This window comes from Canis aureus, chromosome X (assembly GCF_053574225.1).
Source record: "Canis aureus isolate CA01 chromosome X, VMU_Caureus_v.1.0, whole genome shotgun sequence".
Taxonomy (NCBI): domain Eukaryota; kingdom Metazoa; phylum Chordata; class Mammalia; order Carnivora; family Canidae; genus Canis; species Canis aureus.
Window position 1 is genome coordinate 102,396,104 of NC_135649.1, and position 21,307 is coordinate 102,417,410.

At 36.0% G+C, this 21,307-nt stretch overlaps 1 protein-coding gene across 1 annotated transcript in view; it reads left to right on the forward strand.

Moving 5' to 3' along the window:
• LOC144308086 (large ribosomal subunit protein eL29-like) overlaps positions 1 to 21,307 on the forward strand; it is an 88,183-nt gene that overhangs the window by 66,580 nt on the left and 296 nt on the right. The window contains exon 3 of the mRNA XM_077888260.1: positions 20,914 to 21,307. This exon is cut by the window's right edge and continues 296 nt beyond it. Within this exon, the coding sequence (XP_077744386.1) occupies positions 20,971 to 21,307 (337 nt within the window). The 5' untranslated portion in view covers positions 20,914 to 20,970. The remainder of the gene's footprint in view (positions 1 to 20,913) is intronic.

Consider the following 21,307-nt stretch of genomic DNA (forward strand, 5'->3'; position numbering starts at 1 on the left):
AAAAATACTTTTACATCCCCCTTCTTTCGTATAGACGAATGAGGGGGTACTAATGTGATATAGAAACTGCCTTGGTAAATAAATGTATAGAAAATATCTTTCTTTAGGATGGATTTTAAAAAGAGCTAGAATTGTATTTTTCAAACTTTAAAGGAATACATTTCTTTAAATGAGATCTTACACAAAACTGATAAAACAGATAAAAGAGGAGCTGCCCTGGCAGAACTGAGGGTGGAGGAGCTTCATGGATCCTGAACTCCCTTCCAGTCTAGCAGTGGTACCCTGGGGCATCCCTAGGAAAAAACTGCAAAGCCCTGAGGAACACAGGGTTAGAGCTGTGCATTCTGAGTGCCCAACAGGGAGGGGAGGCTAAAACCCTTGGGGCAGGGGACAGAGAGCAATCAAAGGAGAAGTTAAGTATATCCTTCTCTTCATTTTTAAAATATGGCTGAACTTTATTTAAAAATTCATACTTACCTTGTTTTTTGTCATTATTTTTTTCCACACTGCTTCCAGACATTGGTAACCAGGATACTTGTTTAGCTACCTGTGTGAAAAGTAACTGAATCCCAGCTGGTGGATTCCAGGGTGCTGGTTTTCTCCTCTTCCGATACTAATTGACCAATACATCTCGAGAGTTTGGTGTGGAATAGGGGTACTGCTTGTTCAATTATGTCATTCAAAATCATATCTCAGCACAGGCATGTATACTGTTTTCTGATATCCATTTTTTTAAACAAATCTGAACTAATTTCTCACTGCCATTCAAGTCCATGTGTATATCTGTATTTAGCTAAGTTAGCATATTTCCCTATTATTCTTCCTTAATGTGGACTTATTTTCTTTCTTATATACCCAGAATTATGGTAAAGAATGGTAACGACTTTTACATCCTAATCATATATTTACTTAATGATTATGAAACTACTAAAGGAAAATTTCCTTTTAATATTAATTCTTCATTACAGATGATGATGTAAAGCCCTATGTGAAAGGTTTTATTTTTGTTAGTATTCAGATCTTATAACGATACTCCATGATATGTTATCTCCATCTCTATTTTTGCAGATGAGATCATTTGTTTAGTGCTTAATCATATCAGTGTGACCTAATTTGTTTTTTTTTTTTTTTAGTTTGCTATTTAAATAGACAGGGAATATTAATTCTGGTATTGGCCCCCCGAAATATCAAATTAAGGGCTCATTTCTGCCATTATCACATGAAAAAAAATATGGATCTTTTTCAACAGATCAATATTGAAATGATAGAATTTGGCTCAGTTATTGAAAGTTCTTAAAGAATGCAGTGCTGTATAATGACACTGTCCAAAATAAAGGAAGAAGAATCACGGATTACGGGAAGACTCCTAAAATTTGATTTTATTTCAGAGAAGGCTCCAATATTTATACCATTTTTATTTAATAAGACTAAGTTTCATAATCATTAGAGTCATGCCCATTTGCGTAGTGATAAGGACACATATGCTGATTATTTGTAAAGTTATGAGATTTTTGCTTAATTAGAAATCATATTTCTAAACAAAATGTCAGATTTTTCCATTGGTGATTAGCAGAGATCCCACCAGCTATTACCCTTATATTTTTTCTACATAAGATATCAAATATCTGTACTCTGTAGATACAAAACAAAATAAGCACAGCATTTCATTTATTGTTACTCATCATTCCTTGATAATTCCATAATGAGATCTAAACAATCTTTTTCCAATTCAATTGAAGAAACACTTAGTAACTATAATTCTCTAAAAACTAAAAAAAAAACAACATATATAGTAAATGGAATCTTGGTCCTTTGATTTGTTTCCAATAGAAGATGACTGAATATTAGATTCTACTTTCTAATATTTTGTCCATTCCTACATTGTTCAGTCTTCATTCATTCATGCCTTAACTCATTCAGCCAATATTTATTAAGAACTCACTATGTTAAGGTATTGTGCTCATCACCAATGCATTATATGATTGACATGATGAATACTTTCATATGTCTTAGTGGAAGAGATACAAAATTAAACGGGCAAAAAATAAAGTGTAATAAGTCCTGTGATAAGGGAAACTCTAAATGGTAAGACAATACATTGCACAAGCACAGGAAGCTTGGTCAAACACTGAATACTTAGGTCACATTCATTGGCTTTTTTTTTTTTTTTTCCTCCTCTAGCAGATGTGTTGATGCTCTGCCTGTATTCCCTTGTTACTCACAATTCTAAGTAAAAGTCTACAGCATACAACTGGAAGTACTTGCAACCCCTCAGGTGTGTGAGGCCAGAATTCCTGATGAAATGATGCCCCTAAGTGCAGCCCTCAACCAATAACCGATGGGATTTGAAGATAAATATCTAAGCTTCCTAACCCTCAGGTAGAACATCTCCTAGGTATATTCTGCACAGTATCCCAGAGTTCCTCAGTGGGATTGTTCCTTGGTTGCCCACAGGAGTAACCTGATCAATAACGAACCCTTTGTTGGCTTCTTTGCCTTTCCTATGCCATGCCTCCCCTCCCTAACAGGTGTTTCCACAGTCACCTTCCAAATAAACTGCTCACATTTAAATCCTTGTGTCAGAGTTTGCTCCAGGAGGTAGCTATCCTATGATATCCACACTCCAAAACCTACAGATGCTTCCTAAAACTTTTTTTTTAAGATTTTATTTATTTCTTCATGAGAGACACACAGAGAGGCAGAGACACAGGCAGAGGGAGAAGCAGACTCCATGCAGGGAGCCCGACGTGGGACTCGATCCTGGGACTCCAGGATCACGCCTGGGCCAATGGCAGGTGCTAAACCACTGAGCCACCCAGGGATCCTCTGCTTCCTGAAACATTTTTGACTCTTGAGTGCTAGTCAATCAGTATGATGTCTTTTACTTAACACCTTCAGATGAAAGAAATGAAGCCCATTAAACTTTACTACCAAATCCATAGCTAAATACAGTTTTGTTTTTTTTAAATCCAAAACCACTGATATTTCTATAAAATCATGATAACCTCTTGCCACTCAGCCAGTTGATCTCAAGGGAAGAAATATCATGTCATATGAAAGCATTTCTAATTATCTGAAAAAATAATTTCTCCACTACATAACTGAAATTGAAACATTAATCTTAAACACTGAAAGGCAAGAATCTTGCCATTATTCCTGGCAAGCCACATTTATTCAGCCATATAAGTAACTTGATGTCTGAATCCCTATGTAAAACATTGCCATGCAGAGTAAAAACTGAAGATTTCAAATCTTAAGACCTAATTCTTATAATCAAAAGCATACATAAAGGAATGATAAGCATGTATATTACTAGATTATCATTTAGAATAGAACTAATGGCAATCACAAACATATAACTGATTTTCTTTTATCAATCTTTGGCATGTCAAACTATGCAAAAATTACCAGAATAAAAGAAGAAAAAAGTGCAACTTACACTGCCATGTATTTTGAGTTAGTGGTAAAAGCAGATTTGAGATGTTGTCTTCAGGACAGAAAGCACAGGTTTTTTTATATATATCTTTCTGGTATTGAAATGAGTCTTTGACCATTTATAGAAACTGCAGGTAACTGCATCATGAACCACTTGAAGTATAGCTGAAAACTGATATTGTCTATTGTTTCACATAGAAGATAGGTTTTTATATTCTTTCTCTTAAAATATTTTGCTCAGTATCTACTCTATGCAATGATGCTTTGTAAAATTTTTTTGATAAATAAATTTATTAGGACAGTACTGAGTGCTTTTAGTTGATATGAAGCACACATTAAATATACAATAAATGCATTAATTAATTGACAAAATGATAATTTCTTTATATATTCAAATATTTATACTCTGCTTTGTTTCAAAAAGAGATACTTGATAAAAATATCTGTACTGAAAAAAGTTTAAAATATGTTTATTTCAGATATCAAGACAAAGGAAAAAGAACAACAGAGAAAGAATAGTCAACAGTAAAATTAGGTTACCAAGAAATATGTAAATGTAAACGGCCATAGACTTTATGGAGGATCCCAAATTTGTTGCTAAGAACCCTTTGCTGATATGGTCTATTCAGTCTTGCAGTGCAATTCTGTACCTTTTTATTCTGAAACTCTATACCTCTTGCATGGATTACTTCCACAAGCTTCCTAGCCCTCTGGTTTCCTTGAGTTCCACAATGGGTATACCCGGCAGGAGAGTATAGAGAAGCAAGAGAATGAGGTCAGGGTATTAATTTCTTTTGCTCTTACCTGTGGGATCTCCTCAGCATGGCTGTGTTCTTCAAATGTGAGTCACTGTTTCTTTGAAGAAAGCCTTCCTCTCCATATACAATAGATTTTGAGTTCTGATCATCACTTTATTCCTCATAACTTCAGGCCTGCGGTTGGCAAAATCTTTGCTGTTACAATCCCAGGATCCCTGTACCATCCCTAATGGCTTCCCTACAGGCTGCTTACACCTTTGCAAATAGTCCCTTCATTAGGCTTTTTGAAATTTTCTACCCTGAGCATGACATTTATTTTCCTTTGAGACCTCAGTTATACAACCCCAGCTTCTAAAATAAAGGAATAATCTAGAGAAAAATCAAGGTGTGCAATGTTTATCAGGTTCAAAACACTAACAATTGAAAAATCTATTTTAGTAAATGTATTAATCTTCTGAAAGAGAAGTTTATAGCAAATGCATTATCATGGGCACACATAAAATTAGCTTTGCATGATAAATGTGTAATATCTTCAATAGCAGTTCAACAGTAAGTTAAAAAGTAAATGACTGGTTTTTAAAGCATTCTTTATGTAAGTAATAACTATTATGCCGAACATACGGATCTTAAGTGATTTAATCAGAAAAAAAGATTGGTTTTGTCTCCTACTGGCCCTTGAATGCCCCTTGATGGGACTGGATTTCCCATGCCTCTGGATGAAATCTATGGGAAATATCATAATGTTGTGGTCTTATTTAGCTAGTCATGAAGATATTTATTCCAATGTAATGATTTAAAAAAATTTTTAGCTCTGCCCTACAATGAGAATGTACTTTTTTTTTCCCCCTGGCCTTTCACTTCTACGTGTCCTTCTACATCTTTCTTACTATGATTTATGTCCCTTTCCAGGTGGAATAGATGAAATGATTAAGTATTAGAGGAGGTAATAAAGAGAGCAGGGAAATTCTTATTTCATTGATACTGCGGTGGCACTTCGGTGCTCTGAAGTTGAAAAGTGTTTAGAATTGGTCATTTGTTTCAGGGAGTGCTTCTCCATGTTCTTTAGATTCTTTCCTTTATTCCCAACCTGGGAATGGTCCCAGGGTTTCCTTGCCTATATTTTCCTTGACAAAGAATTTTTTTTTTCTGGTCCAGCTAAATATTATCACTTCTTTATATCCTGAGCATCTGGTACTTTCTAGCTTATTAATTAATGGAGTCCTATTTGCTTCACTAAGAGAACCTTTAGGTGGAATGTATGACAAGTTCATGAATGTTCTTTCACACATAGCCCCAAGGGGAACATTCACATATTCAAATGCCTTAGAAGCACTTTGAGAAATGCAGTTAGATACTAAAACACAATCCTCAGTTCTAGTGCCAAAGACCACTTCAGGCTGCCTCTTATCTTTGATGTTTCTGTGCAGTGGGTCAGATCCCCAGATAGCTTCCCTCTTCCATCTTTAAACAAAAAGAAAAACATCTACAGGTGACACACGGTCCTGTAGGTGAACTCTTTAAAAGTTCCTCTCCATTGGGGTGCCTGGGTAGGTCAGTCAGTTAAGCCTCCATACTTGATCTCAGCTCAGGTCTTAATCTCAGAGTTGTGAGTTCAAGCCCCATGTTGGGCTCCGTGCTGGGCATGGAGCCTACTTAAAAAGAAAATTTAAAAAAAAATAAAATAAAACTTCTCTCTCTTGACTTGAGACTGAGGAGAAGCACCAAGAAGCCCCTTATTTTGAAAACGCAATACTCTGTTACAGCACACAATTGGTTCTCTTCAAGAAGTCTTTCCTAATCACCTACTCCCAAAAGTTCTGTACCTTCAGTATCAGTGATATCATCTCTTTCTGTAATATACCTCAACCAGCACTTCCATTTTTATACCTTATTATAAACCCTAATGGTCTAATGTATGAGGATAATTCTGTAAATCCACTTTATATGAAGCCCAAATAATGTCATCTTTCCATCACAAAATCTACAAACCTACTTGCATTCTTACCCATTGAACTCATTTTCCTTTATTTTATGATAGGAAATATATATCTATATTGAAGGGTAAACCCCTCCATATTTCTCATGTGACCCTCACCTCTCCAGGACTCTGATCTTATAATGATCTCTTATCTGTCCTTTATCTTCAGTATGCTCTTAGAAAGCACCATGTGGTAAAGACTGTATTATTTCTGTCTGCATCCAAAGATAATCTAGTAATTTCCATCCTAAAAACACTGTAATTCGTCATCCCCTGCTGGAGCTGGACGAATCACCTAGCTCCACCACCGCTCTTTTCCAAGATCTCCACCAGTCAAGAGACAAAATACAAAGTATAAGGCATAATAAAACAACTTGACTCAACTGTTATGTTGGTCCTTCTTTATATCAACATTAGAGGAACCTAGATATGTACATGTGATAGCAGGGATAAGTCTTTCCATTGAGCTAAAATCTATAGTAGCAAAAAAGAAAATAGTCTAATGTTCACCACTAAGAAAATTAACAAGATACCAACTCATAATGCATCTTCACTTTGAGTGCTATGCATCTATTAAAGTTGATGATAAAGACGCATACATGCTGATTTAGAAAAATCTCCAATACGCAGTTCAATATGCAATTAAGATAAAAAAAAAACAGACTGCAAAATGACACATATATTTTGCTACAATTTATGCAAATACATTGCAAAATATCACTATGCTTTTTTATTTGAATGCACATAAATGTATAGAAAGTTTCTGTGAGCATAACTTCCAGAAAGGAAACAGCACTGGATTCAGGAATGTGATAGATTGCAAATGGCCACATATTCTTTGCAACTCCTCTGATTAAGAGGTCGAGTATATCCCTCTACTCATGGAATCTGGATTGGCCTCAGGACTTGCATTCTCACATTGTTCAACTTCCAAGGCTAGGTTTCAAAAGGCCTTGCTGCTTCTGTTGTAGCTCTCTTGGAACCCTGAGACTACCCATTTGAGGATGGAGAGAGAGGCACAACCTTCCACACAATCCCCTCCCTCCCTGCCATCTCAACCCTCCCCGCCATTCCATCCATCCCAGTCATCATAACCATCCCAACCATCCCCACCACCCCCATCCTCCCAGCTATCTCAGCCATCCCAACTGAGGTACATCCAAGTGAGTGAACCCAACTGATACCAGGTAGAGCAGAAACCAGACTCAACAACTGATTCCAGATGAAATTACTGACCCACAGAATAGTGAGAAATGTCTCTTTTTATGCAGAAAAAAAGATAATGCAGGGTTATTTTTCAAAAAGCATCTTATTTTGACATGTAATTTCTAGAATATTTTATAAGGAGACTATATCTTTGTGTTGTGCAATTAGCATTTGTTAAAAAATAAAAATACTTGATACAGAGAGAAAAATTGTGTAAGATAGCCCTCACTAATTACCTTAATGGACTAACCAACCAAAGCATTATATATCCAGGTTCTAATAAGAGCTGAAGCTCGTTTGGGAGGTATTTAGTAGTCAAAAGAGGAAGCAGAACCGGACTCAACTGCCTTTTCAGTATCCTTATCCTCGGAGCAGTTTATTTGCACAGTTTAGACAGCCCCTTCCAGAGTAGACTCTTCTTCAACTTTTGTTTTCCTCAGGTCTCTGCTAGAACCTTTTGTTTGTGAAAATGCCAACATATGAGCATTAGATCTTAGGAGTCATTATCTAAATAACTGGGTTTTAATACAACAACCACTGCATCCCTGGCAATGACTAGCATCAGTATTGTCTTAGTACTAATATCTGGGGTCACCTGGCTGGCTCAGTCAGTGGAGCACACAACCCTTGATCTCAGGGTCGTGAGTTCAAGCCCCACCTTGAGCATAGAGATTACTTAAATAACAAAACAAAACAAAAACTATGAAACTCAAACTTGATATTCTCTACCAATGTGCCCTTGGGCAAGTTACTTAACCCCTCCATGCTTCAATCTGCTTATCTACAAGTATAATAATAACAATACCTACTTCATGGAGTTCTTATGAGAATTAACATATGGAAAACATTTAAAATAGTGCTTGGTACAAAGTGCTATGCAAATTTTAGCTGTGAAAATGTTTGTCATAATTATTTTCTGTCATTGAAAGTTGGCACCTGAGTTTTAGTGATCTATCTTGCTCCAGCTTGCTTGAGTTGAGTTTGGGTTCATTTTTTTCACTTTTTAAAAATTGTGGTAAAATAACATAATGATTAATGTAAATAACATAACAGTTACCAATTAAACCGTTTTTTAAAAATGATTTATTTATTTATTTATTTATTTATTTATTTATTTATTTGACAGAAAGAGAGAGAGAGCACAAGCAGAGAAATGGCAGGCAGAGGGAGGGGGAAAAGCAGTCTCCCTGCTCAGCAGAGATGTGGGGCGGGGCTCTATCCCAGGACCCTGGGATGATGACTTGAGCTGCAGGCAGACTGACTGAGCCACCCAGTTGCCCCCATTTTAGCCATTTTTAAGTGTACTGTTCAGTGTTATGAAATATATTCACGCTGCTAAGTAACCATCACCACCTTTCATCTCCATAAACTCTTTTCATCTTGTAAATCTGAAACTCGATACTGATTAATTGATAACTCCTCATTCTCCTCTCCCCCATGCCCCTGGCAACCACTATTATACTTTGTCTTTACGATTTTGACCATTCTATATCTCATATAAGTGGAGTCATACATTATTTGTCCTTTTGTGACTGGCTTATTTCACTTACTATAATGTTCTAAAAGTTCATCCATGTCACAGCATATTTTGAAGTTTTTTTCCTTTTTAAGGCTAAATAATATTCCATTGTGTGCATATACCACAATTTGCTTATTCATTCATCAGTCAATGAACATTTGAGTTGTTTCCGTGTTTTAGCTATTATGAGTAATCCTACTATGAGCAGGAGTGTACAAATAACTCTTTGAGTCCCTGCTTTCAATTCTTGTTGGTAAATGCTCAAAAGTGGATTCTCTAGATCATATGGTAGTTCTATTTTTAATTTTTTTTGAAAAACTATTATACTGTTTTCCACAGTGACTTTACCATTTTACATTCCCACCAACAGTGCACAAAGGTTCCAATTTCTTCATGTCCTCACCTTTTCTGGTTTTTGTTTTTAGTTTTTGCTCTTGTTTGATAGCAGCCACTCTAATGGGCGTGAAGTGCTGTCTCATTGTAGTTTTGATTGGCCTTTCCCTAATGATAAGTGATGTGGAACATTTTTTCATGTGTGTATTGGCCATTCATATATCTTTGGAGAAACATCTATTCAAATACTTTGCCCATTTTTAAACTGAGTAGTTTGTAGATTTTTTGTTGAATTTTAAGAATTCTCTACATTTTCTGGATATTAATCCCTTATCGGATATTCGATTTGCGTTTATTTTCTCCCATTCTGTGGGTTGCCTTTGGAGTCTGTGGGTAGTATCTTTTGGTCTAGAGAACAGGACCCTTTTTTCCCACCCTGGCTCCCACAGCAACATGAAAGCTGCTCCATGAGCATGTGCATAGCTATCTGCCACATGGCAAGGGGCTGGGGCTGGGTAGCTGCCAATGAGCTAAGAGCTGAAACTGACCAAAATTAGCAATTTATCATCCAAGTCTTCCCCTGGAAGTTGCAAGCCTTCAACGGACTCTAGAGTTCCAAAATAGTTGTATCAAGCAAATCCTGCCATGCAGTTTTTGTCTAGGCACGACGCAGGTTCTTCATGAGTCCTACTCTGCCATCTTCCCAGAACCCTCTTTGGGTTCATTCTTAATAGTTTTGTTATGTTTAATGGTCAACTCATTACAGTTAGGGCTTATTTCTAATTTGCTCAACTTTATTACTTTCTTAGTAAATCTAATTTACAAGACACTAAAAAAATACTTTGCAATTATAGTGAGCAAAAGGATTTCTAATCCATTACTCAGAACAATACTTTTATTTTCTTATAGAAGTCATTGGTCTGTTGCATTTTGGAGTTAGGTATAAAATTTTAACAACCCAAAACTAAATAGTTCCCTTGCATGTCCCAAAATTAAATGCATACTCTTGAGCTTCTTGCCCAGTGGAATAGCAAATGTTACATGGAAGATTTTACAACCTCTACATGGAAGCCAAGACTATACAAAAGTTCACACATTACAGAGAGCAGTGAAAAGGGAAATATAAAACTTGCTGTGGCTTAAAGTTTGTGTTGTAGACCAACACACACACACACGCACACACGTAAGAGTGATCACTAGATTGATCATTTTAAATACTTAAATATCTACCTTAAATATATAAATATCTAAAATCAAGTTAGTATTACTGTCCCCTGTCTCACTAGGAGATACACTCAAATCTATTCTTTAGGATGCCCTCATATAGCATTATCCAGGTATTGATGTTGACTTCTCTTTAACCCATCCTAGTTCCACGTGGGATCAAAGGAAAATCAGGAGAAGGTCTGAACAACTTCCTATTGCTACTGAAGTTTTTCTCTATAAGTTGTTAGAAAACAATGAGGAGGTGAAATACCTAACTTTTTTCTGTCCTTCATGTAGACTATGGATCAAATAAACCCAGGCTTCCTTGCACGGAAAGGAATGTGCCAGAATAATATAGGCCTAAATTAAGAGTACAATAGACAATTGACTTTTAGATAATTTTAAACGTTACATCCAGATGGAATGATAGCCATAAAGTTTTTGAAGGAAAGTAAGATAATAAAAACTGGAGTATTTTCTTCAGAATTCTAGTAAACAACAGTTAAAATGTGTCATCTTTATCAGCTCCTTTGCTTATATGAGTATTAAAGGGGGGTAAGACTTCCAGGTTCCAGTTTGGTATGTAAGAAGCTTTGAAGTCACCACTCCACCCTAACAACAAGTTTGGTAGCATCTTACAAAGCTAAACATAATATTAACACACAATCCTCAGCAATCACCTTCTTTGGTATTTACTCAAAGAATTTAAAAACTATGTCCACACAAAAATCTGCACACAGATATATATAGCAGTTTAATTTATTTTTTAAGATTTTATTTTTAAGTAATCTGCACACCCAACTTGAGCTTGAACTCACAACCCCAAGATCAAGAGTCAGATGCTCTACCAACTGAACCAACCAGGTGCCCCTATAGTGGCTTAATTTATAATTGCCAAAATGTGGAAGCAACAAAGATGTCCTTCAGTAAATGAATGGATAAATAAACTATGGTATATTCACATGATGAAATATTATCCAGTGGTGAAAAGAAATGAGCTAGCAAGCCATGAAAAGATTTGGGGGAAACTTAAATGCATATTACTAAGTAAAAGAGGCCACTCTGAAAAGGATACATATCATATGAATCCAACAGTATGACATTCTGGGAAAGGCAAGACTATGGAGACAATAAAAAGAGGAGTTGTTGACATGTGTGGCTGGCAGAGGGACGAACAAGTGGAGCACAGTTGATTTTTAAAGTAGTGAAAATACTGTATAGCGTTATAATGATGGATACATGTCATTATACATTTGTTGAAACCTATAGAATATATGACACCAAGAGTGAACCCTGAGGTAAACCAAGGACTTTGGGTGACTATGACGTGTCTATGTAGGTTCGTCAACAACAACGAATTTTAAAGAAATGCTAGCAGCTTCTTAAATCTATTTACAAAAAGAAGTATGTTTCACATATAACAAATATATATGGAAAATAATATCAACCCCCCCCAAAAATAAAGTATCTTAATTACTTTTAATTAACTTCCTTAACTTGTGGCAGTATGCTCTTTTATCCATAGTCACATAAGCAAACACGGCACCCAAGTTCACCCTAAGTGAGACCTCACTGCCTTGCAGTCTTCTTTGTCTCCCATCCCTTAATAGTGCAGTTGGTTGATAATCTCATTGGGCATCATTTTCTACATCTTAGTTTTAATGGTTATGTATTATTGCAGAAGATTGTCAGTTACCTTTTGATTACTAATATTTTCCCAACACTTATATTTTAAATACCTCAGCCATAAAAAAAATACCTCAGCTATGAGATTCCTTCTGTATCAATCTTTGCACACAAGTATGATCATTTTCTTCAAAGAGATTATTAATAGTCAAGGGGTCTCTACACTTTAAAATATTTGAATATTTATCTCAAGCAAACCAGTATCAGTGTGCTCTCTTATCAGCTGTATCCAAAAGGGCCCATTTGCCCATAAACTGGACTCCCTGGAGATAATAGTATTGGTTTTAATGACCAGTTTCATAGTTGACATATTGTATTTCCTTCTTAATTCAGTACCCCTTCATTGGATGACTGGTATTTTATCACAGTCTACATATGATTATTGGCCATTTAGTAATTTTGAAGAGTCTATGAAATGTGACTTGTTTTTTTTCTATTGGTCTGTTCAGTTAATTGGACTGGTAAATCAATAGTCCTTATATGAAAATTCTAGGTGTGTCTATTTAAAGAGAGGGTCTGGGATCTACAAAGGTTTAAGTATTTTTCTTTGGACTGAAAGTTCTTAAATTCTTATCATTATAGAACAGCTATATGTGTACACTTTCTGATCTAAACATGTAGAAATTATTAAGAAAATACTTATATAAAAATGGATGTAGGTGTCCATGGGATATGTGAAGATATATATATAGATAGATGATAGATAGATAGATAGATAGATAGATAGATAGATAGATGATAGATAGATGATAGATAGATAGATTAGATAGATAGATATATCCATCCAATATTATATGGGAACCCTGAACATTGAATGGAAGCTAAACTCTTGAGGCCCAGAATTTTTAAGACCAGAAATTGGCAATGAGGATTGGTCTTAAACTACTTTCAGGGAATTGGAATCCAAAAGACTGAACAGTGGCGTGGAACGAAGCCAGTCTCCCTGCCTGAATCCAGGGCCAATGCTGTGAATCCCAGCAACTAGTAGCTTGCTTGTGACAAGGGGAAAAAATAAAACCATAATGGGAAAATTGACAAATGTAACTACCTCAACATTTAATATTCTGTTAAAGAAAAAGATGACATAAAAAGTTAAAAGACAAAGATAGCCTGGGGAAAGTTCTTTGAACATACATCAAACACAGTATCAGAGCTCAGGATATCTAACAAACTGTTGCAAATAAGACACAGACAAACAATTCAATAGAAAATTGGATACGGGATTGGAACAGGCACTTCACAGAAGGCAAAACCCCAATGGCCTGTAAATATAAGGAAACTGTTTAAACCACACAAATATGGAGGGATTGGAGAAGTGTCATCTTTGCTCTCGTTGCTAGTTTTTAAACTGTTTTTCTTCCTTCTTCCTCAGAACCCCAGATCTTCTGAAATTTGAGCTGTGAGTCTTCATGAACTGATGCTCCTCTTAATGCTTTGATCCACCAGCAGGCTATGTCACTTCTTATTTACCACTGTGAGCAGCAGACTGCTTACTCGGTTCCTTTTTTTTTTTTTTTTTTTTTTTTACCACATCTCATGTCATAATGTACTCAGACAGTTCAGCCTCTGTAAGGATGATCTTGCCTGCACTTTGTCCCCACAGTTACCAAACAACCTGCTGCAATTTTCACGCCCTCCATCAACCTCAATCTCTGATTCTCACGCCCTTCGTATTTACTCATGGTTGCGCAGCTCCAAAATCTCTGCTGCGGTCTTACCACACTCCAACAGAGATTCCCTACCTTTTTAGTCGATCTCTAGTCTAGAATTTTATCTTCTGTAATTTTTCAAGCTCACCGAGACCTCCAGTTTGGTATATCATTTATTATAATTACCTATTAACCTCACGGCTTCACGCATATTTTCTTCATTATCCAGCGTGGATTTTGTGTTCCAAATTGTAGTGACTCATTTCATTTCCATCATCCTTCTTTCCCTCCATAGCACACAACTGGCAAACGTTCAATCTCGGCTATAACTAGGCAGTTTTCTTCTCAATGGTTTTCCCTAAACAGATGAAGGCTGATTGGAAGATAGTGCACATAGGAGTGGGTCTATTTACCATTAAATTAACGATTATTAATATTAAAAAGGCGCCCTCTGCTGGTCAAAATTTCCTCAACACTTTTCTGGTATATGTATTTACATTTTCATTCTTCCAGATTATTTCACATAGTGTACTTATCTTTTATTTTCTTATTTTTATTTGTTTTTTGTACTTATCTTTTAATCCTTGTATATGTCTCCCCCCTAAAACTGTATTGAAAGAAAAAAAATTACAGATAAAAATAAGCCAGTAATTTCCTCATGTCTCACCAACAGTATTACCAAATCATCTGTATCTGTATGTATTCACTGCTTCTTCTCACGTTGCAAATGAAATAAATTGCATGCATCAAAGCCAGTTCCCCTAGGTCCTGCCCTCTCTCAGCATCTCAAAGACTTAATTTCTAAGTTATCACATGCTCTTTCTCTCTCACATCATCAATTTATCTCACTCTACTGGATCATTCCCACCAGCATGCAAATATATTCTTCTCAAAGAAACATTTCTTAATTAGCTAAAAAGATAAAAACAACTTTAGTTTCTAAAATAGGAAAATAAAATAAATGGATACATGAGTTACTTGTAAGATATTTTTTAAAATGAAATAGTTCTTTGAGTGCTAATACAGAATGTTCCCAAGAAATAGGAATTCACACACACACACGTGCACGTGCGTGCGCCTACAAACATGTGCACACACATACATATATGCTTCTGTTTGTACACACATTTAAGGTTTTATGCATTAGTGCATGAAGTTTCTGGGAGTTACATCCCACATTTTTAATAATAGTTACTCGTAGAAAGAAGAGTGAGATTAGATTGTGGAAGTAAGATTTATAACTTTTTAATTTTATATATCTCTGTATTATTTGCAGAAGTGTAATTCTGTAAACTAATCTGGCAGTAATGTAGGGGGCGAAGTAGAAAAGATATCTTAGTTACATAATTCAAGTTATTATTGCAATAACAGTTCAAGCTTCAGAGGAAGATAAAGGGAAATTAATATTCATTGAGCTCCCACTACCTCCTGTGCCTGACTTTTACATATAGCATCGTATTTATTCACTTAATTTTTATGTATAGCAAGTAATGTGATGCCTTTGACAGAAAGAATAATTCAGTGCCCCTATCTGGTTTGTGGAAGGTGATGGTGAACTCAATGCTTAAAAAGTTCTTGCCTTTCAGACTATCTTCCCTTCTCAATTTAAGGTTGACCCACGTTGGAAATAAACAACAAAGTTCCTCCTTATTATTTTATAGGAAGAGCCAACAAATCAGAAAGAGTAGCATATTCTAAGGGCTAAATACATACTTGTTTAATTAATCATAGAAGAATCTTGATCAGTTCACTTTTTGCTTATATAAGAAAATAAACACAAAATGAATGGTGAGCCACCTGATTAGAATTCACCATGGTAAGTGTCGGGTCTTTTATGAAATAAAGACTGCATACAATTACACAAACCTCAAATTCATTTTTTTTCAATCTTTCAAGAATATTCTTTTGCAAAGAACAATAGGTTCCCAATTATAAGTATAGTTGTATTGGTGTGGTCTTCTCTGTGATTAGACAATTCATTATTATTCTATTAATTAGTGTAGTGATTTTTAACCTCGGCTGCACATTAGAATCACTTGGGGAGCTTTTAAAAATCTCATGCCCAGGAAGCTGAACTCCAAACCAATTACCTCGGAATCTCTGGGGGTGCGACCCAGGCGTCAGTCCTTATAAAAGCAAGTTTGAGAATCACTAATTTAAGGGAAGTCACATGATTTGCCCTCAAAACAGGCGATGAGAATTCTTTCATCAAAGCTACTACACCTCGGAAAACTGTGGCATGCAAAGTAAGCAGAAATATCTGCTTTTTCTTTTCCTTTTTGAAGAAAGTTATCATTTTAAATGTGGAACAGAAATGAAACAGAAGGTTCGCCTATTAAAATGTAATTCTGTGTCTTCATTTAGGCACACAGCCTGAGAGGGTGTCAGTAAATTGTATTTATTTGGGAAAGGTTGCCATCTTATAAGTAGCTTCAGCTAAAGATGGGATTTGCCCAGGGCAATAGTACAATTAATGAAGATAGAGAAGTGCTAAATCACAAGCCCGGTGATTTGTGTTTTGATTGACTTCATGGAATTGTGAGAGTTACATTTTAAGTCTGATCCTCACAGGCTTTCTATAATCAATTACAGCCTAAAATAATCATTTCGGCTTATTAAATCTGAACTTGTGAATGCAAATACATGTATGTGAATACAGATTAGAATTTGAAGATAAATGGAAACTAATACTTCCTGTATATTTGATTTCTCCTTCCAGCAGAAAGAGTAACTCAATTGCATGTTTAATTTTCCTTCATTAATTGTACATTATACTTTTAGATGTTCCTTTAATATCTATGACTCAGGATGTTGTACGTTATTATTCTACACAAGCATAATATTCTTAGGAGATTTTGCATGATTTCCTGAGGCATCAGAATAAATTTTTCAGAGTGATATTTTTTTCACGTAGCTTCCAATTCATAACATTTCAGAATTCATAAAATTATATTCATAACTTAAATTATGTACTTAATTTATTAATTGTATCCATTCAATTCAACAAATATTTTTGATAATAAACCACATCTCAATATTATGGTCATGCTGGGGTCTATATAAGAAAAAAATATACCAATGGTCTTGCTCTAAAGGTACTCAAATATTTTAAGTCAACATATGATATGCATGAGAACAAAGAAATATATAAAAAATTAAATATGTTCACATAGGAATATACTATACTCACATAAGAAAATGGATAGCAGGTAAAAATTTTAATTCAATTACCCTGTGGTTAGAGCTTGTGTTGGCTTTGAGCTTACTTATATCAACAAGACAAAATGACCAGTGTCTTCATAGGCTTTACTGACTTGTGTGTGTGTGTGCACATGCGTGTGCATGTGTGTAGAAACATAATTATTGCATAAGTGTATTCATTAAAACTTGATCACAGAGGAAGTACATGAAAAGCACACACTGGGAGAATATTTTCCAGAAGGAGCTAACCTCAACCTATGGCAGAACCTGGGAAAACTAAGTCCAAATGAATCTACTTAACTGTACAGTATTTGTGGCAAAGATCCAGAGGAGGAAAGGCAGTTGGGGGGAAAGTACAGCGTGGTGAAGTATATGTTCCTACCAGAGAGTGGCAAGTATGTTGCCTTGAGTATACTAAACGGTATCCAAATAGAGATTAGAAGATATGAAACAGAGATAACAAATAGATTGCCTGACAGAGAGAAACAAGGAAATCCAGGTAGGGCTAAAGAAGTAGGACAGGAGAGTGATAAGGCTAAGCCAAAGTGGATTATGTGTTACATCAGGTCTGCATGAGGGCCTTGCTCAGTGGTGTTTTCACTGGCAAAACCTGGGTGCCTGAGTTAGCTATTGAAAGGGAGGACCCCTCCTTATAGGAGACCACTCTTGGTTCCTGGGGAGCACACTTCCACTTCTGCCCACAACAGGTTAGCATGTCTTCATGGAGAGGGGTCGAGCAGCATCAAGTACTCTAGTCGTGCCTACTCTGGTACTGCTGCTAGATGCAGTAAAGTCTTCCCTATACCAAAAAAGCTAGATAAATACAGTTTTGACTCCCTGGAAGACATCCCCACTGCTCTGAATTTGAACTCCAGTTGCTTTTCCCATTCCAAAACACATGGGTCTCCTCCCACCACCAAAGTTTACAGCTACCTCTAAGAATATAATTACTTAGCAAACTTTTTTCAACAGTTGGGGGAGAAAGTTACGGCAAGGAGAGGCCCTTCATCATCATTACATTGAGGACAGTTTTAACTAATGATCCCTCTGGCTGCGTGCCAAATTTCAAGAGAGCTGATTAGCACTTTGAAGGTATCAGGTCTTGTTCTACAACCCCAGTAGGTAGTCTTTGAGGAATTTTAAAAAACAAGCATGACATGGTTGATTTTGCTTTACAATAAAATATAATTCTAACCCCAGTATAAAGTATTAATTAGAGGTTCTAATTTAAGATGTCATATAAGAGTATACTGCTCTCTCCTACTTCAAAAGCATAGGAAAAAAAAGCAGAAAAATTTTGTATTTTGTAAATCATAGCCAAGACACAACACAAAAAGGAAACAATGAGGAAACCCTGAAAAATGGAAAAACAGAAAGGAATATTTCACATACCATAAAGGACTAGATTAATCTGAAGGAACTTCTGCTGAAAATATCTAGAAATTTTGAGTAAAATATTCAACAAAGCCTTAAGTGCAGAACAAAATTTACAATATATTAAGAGAGTATCTCCACAGATTAAAAAAAAGGCATAAGAAATGAGAGCCTCGGTGATGTTAAAGGTAGATGGAGTCATTTAAACTTTATGAGTTTATTTGAGCATTTATTGATTTGAATCCAAATCGAAAGTGGTTAGGAACACTCCACCAACAAGAACTAAAGGAGAGATTTTTAATAGAGAAGACATGGAAGCAAAATAAGAAAATTGATTGACTATAGCTTAAGTAGTTGCCTTATTTGGGAAAGCCTATTTGGCTGTGTGTGATTGGTTGTTCTTCAGTTTCATTTTCTAGGATTCAAATGTGTTGACTCTGGCCTAAGTTTTGGTTCGCTAGCTTAAGCTACCAAGACATTAGGGCTACTCAGTCTAATGGAGTCCTTGCTTCAATACTTTCACAGTGGTAAATGGAGGCAGAGTCTTTGATTTCTCCTAAAATAATTTTATAACTTCGCGAACCGAAAGGCTCAGGCCAGGCCATAATGGCTAAACAGTACCAGAATTCAAAATAAAGGCATGCATGAAACCCCTGAAAGATTGTCCAAGAAAAGACTCCACCTCCAATGGAACATGAGGGAGGAGGAGGAGATTAACTGCTGGCAAACAAAGGGAGATGAACCAAAATTTGTATTTACTAACTTGGACTTTAGGTAAGAAAGCATTCATTAATATTTGAACCACATTCTTGCCATGATGAAGTTTTAGAACTTTAATTTAGACTGCTTGCATTGACTACCCAGAAGCTGAAAGGACAAACATTATATGTTCTCATTCATTTGGGGAATATAAATAATAGTGAAAGGGAATATAAGGGAAGGGAGAAGAAATGTGTGGGAAATATCAGAAAGGGAGACAGAACATGAAAGACTCCTAACTCTGGGAAACGAACTAGGGGTGGTGGAAGGGGAGGAGGGCGGGGGGTGGGGGTGAATGGGTGACGGGCACTGAGGGGGGCACTTGACGGGATGAGCACTGGGAGTTATTCTGTATGTTGGTAGATTGAACACCAATAAAAAATATATTTATTTTAAAAAATGTAACAAAACCTGGTACAGGACTGTTAATGGCGCTGGGTGCATCTAAGAGTAGCAAATATAAAAATCCTCAGGAAAATGTACTTCCAAACCAAACCTCAATGGATTCTCTCTACTAAACCCCTGCTGAACAGGAGTTCACAATCTATAATTAGAAAAGACAGTAGGAATCTGTCACTGTAGGCCAACGTCAACAGAATTAGCAAACAGCAGAATTAGAGGCCTGGGTTATTCAGATAGCAGAATTTTTGTTTATAGGTGTTAAACTGAATATGTTTCACACGATTGCATAAAGCAGAAAGGATAAGATTTTAAGAAAAATTAATAAATCAAAATGGATTTTAAAAAGAGAAATGATAAAGCAATAGTAGTCAAGGTCTCAAATTAGCAGGAAAAAAACAACTGGTGGGTATCTTAAAATTGAAAAGATCCCCTGAATGCAGAATAGACTAAGTAACTTTAATAAATATATGAAAAATAACCTGTCCTCAAACCTGGACATAACATAAATTCAGAAAAGTGAGAATAAAGAGAGAATTCCTAAAAACTTCTAGAAAAGGAAACAAGTAGCTTATATTCGCAAAGGAGTACAAGTCAAGTAACCAGGACAATATCTTATTAATACTGAATGTTAAAATAACGTGAATTAGTTTTCAGAGATCTGAAGGAGAGTAACCTTGGACTTAGAATCTTAACCATAGGGGGCGCTTGGGTGGCTTAGCGGTTTAGTGTCTACCTTCTTCCCAGGGCGTGACCCTGTGGTCCCAGGATCAAGTCCTACATCAGGCTCCCTGCATGGAGCCTGCTTCTCCCTCTGCCTGTGTCTCTGTCTTTCTCTTGTGTCTCTCATGAAAAAAATAAATAAAATCTTCTAAAAAAAAAAGATATATGTTGGCAAATCGAATTCCAATAAAAAATATACAAAAAAAAAAAAAAGAAAGAAAGAATCCTACACTTAGGTAAACCATCACTGGGCAATAGAGATAAACAAAAACAATTTTGAGTTGTGCGAGGTCTCAGAAAGTGTCTCACTCACAGATCCATTCTGAAAGAATTATTCGAGAATTTACTCCAAGAAGAAGGAAGAAAAAGGAGGCAAAAGTGAGATGGTATAAGCAAAGACATAATAAGCAAAGACATAAAAAGCACTTACTGTTAAATTGTAAAGGCTATGGTTTTAAATGCATGGATTAAAAAACAAGTTAAGATTGAAAATAAACTAAGTTTCCAATTCAAGCACCAGAAAAAGATGTTAATGCAAGTTTTGATTAATGAAAGAACATAAAAGAGTAAGAAAGATCAGGTTGATCACTAAAATGGAAAATAAAATCAATTTTTAAAGTTGTGATTAAGCAAATAGAGTGAAAACACACAAAAAAGTATTTGCATTTATTTTCTGTTTAATTCCAGAAAACAATCCTAAAACTCTATGTGCCTGATAACATGGAATCATAACATAAAAAGTGAATGACTTTTTCTCTTCGGGGAGCCGCGGGCTTTGGTGCAGACATGGCCAAGTCCAAGAACCACACCACGCACAACCAGTCACGAAAATGGCACAGAAATGGCATCAAGAAACCCCTGTCACAAAGATATGAATCTCTTAAGGGGGTAGACCCCAAGTTCCTGAGGAACATGCACTTTGCCAAGAAGCACAACAAGAAGGGCCTAAAGAAGATGCAGGCTAACAATGCCAAGGCCATGACTGTGAGTGCTGAGGCTACCAAGGCTCTTGTCAAGCCCAAGGTGGTTAATCCCAAGATCCCAAAGGGCGGCAGCTGCAAGCTCAATCTATTTGCCTACA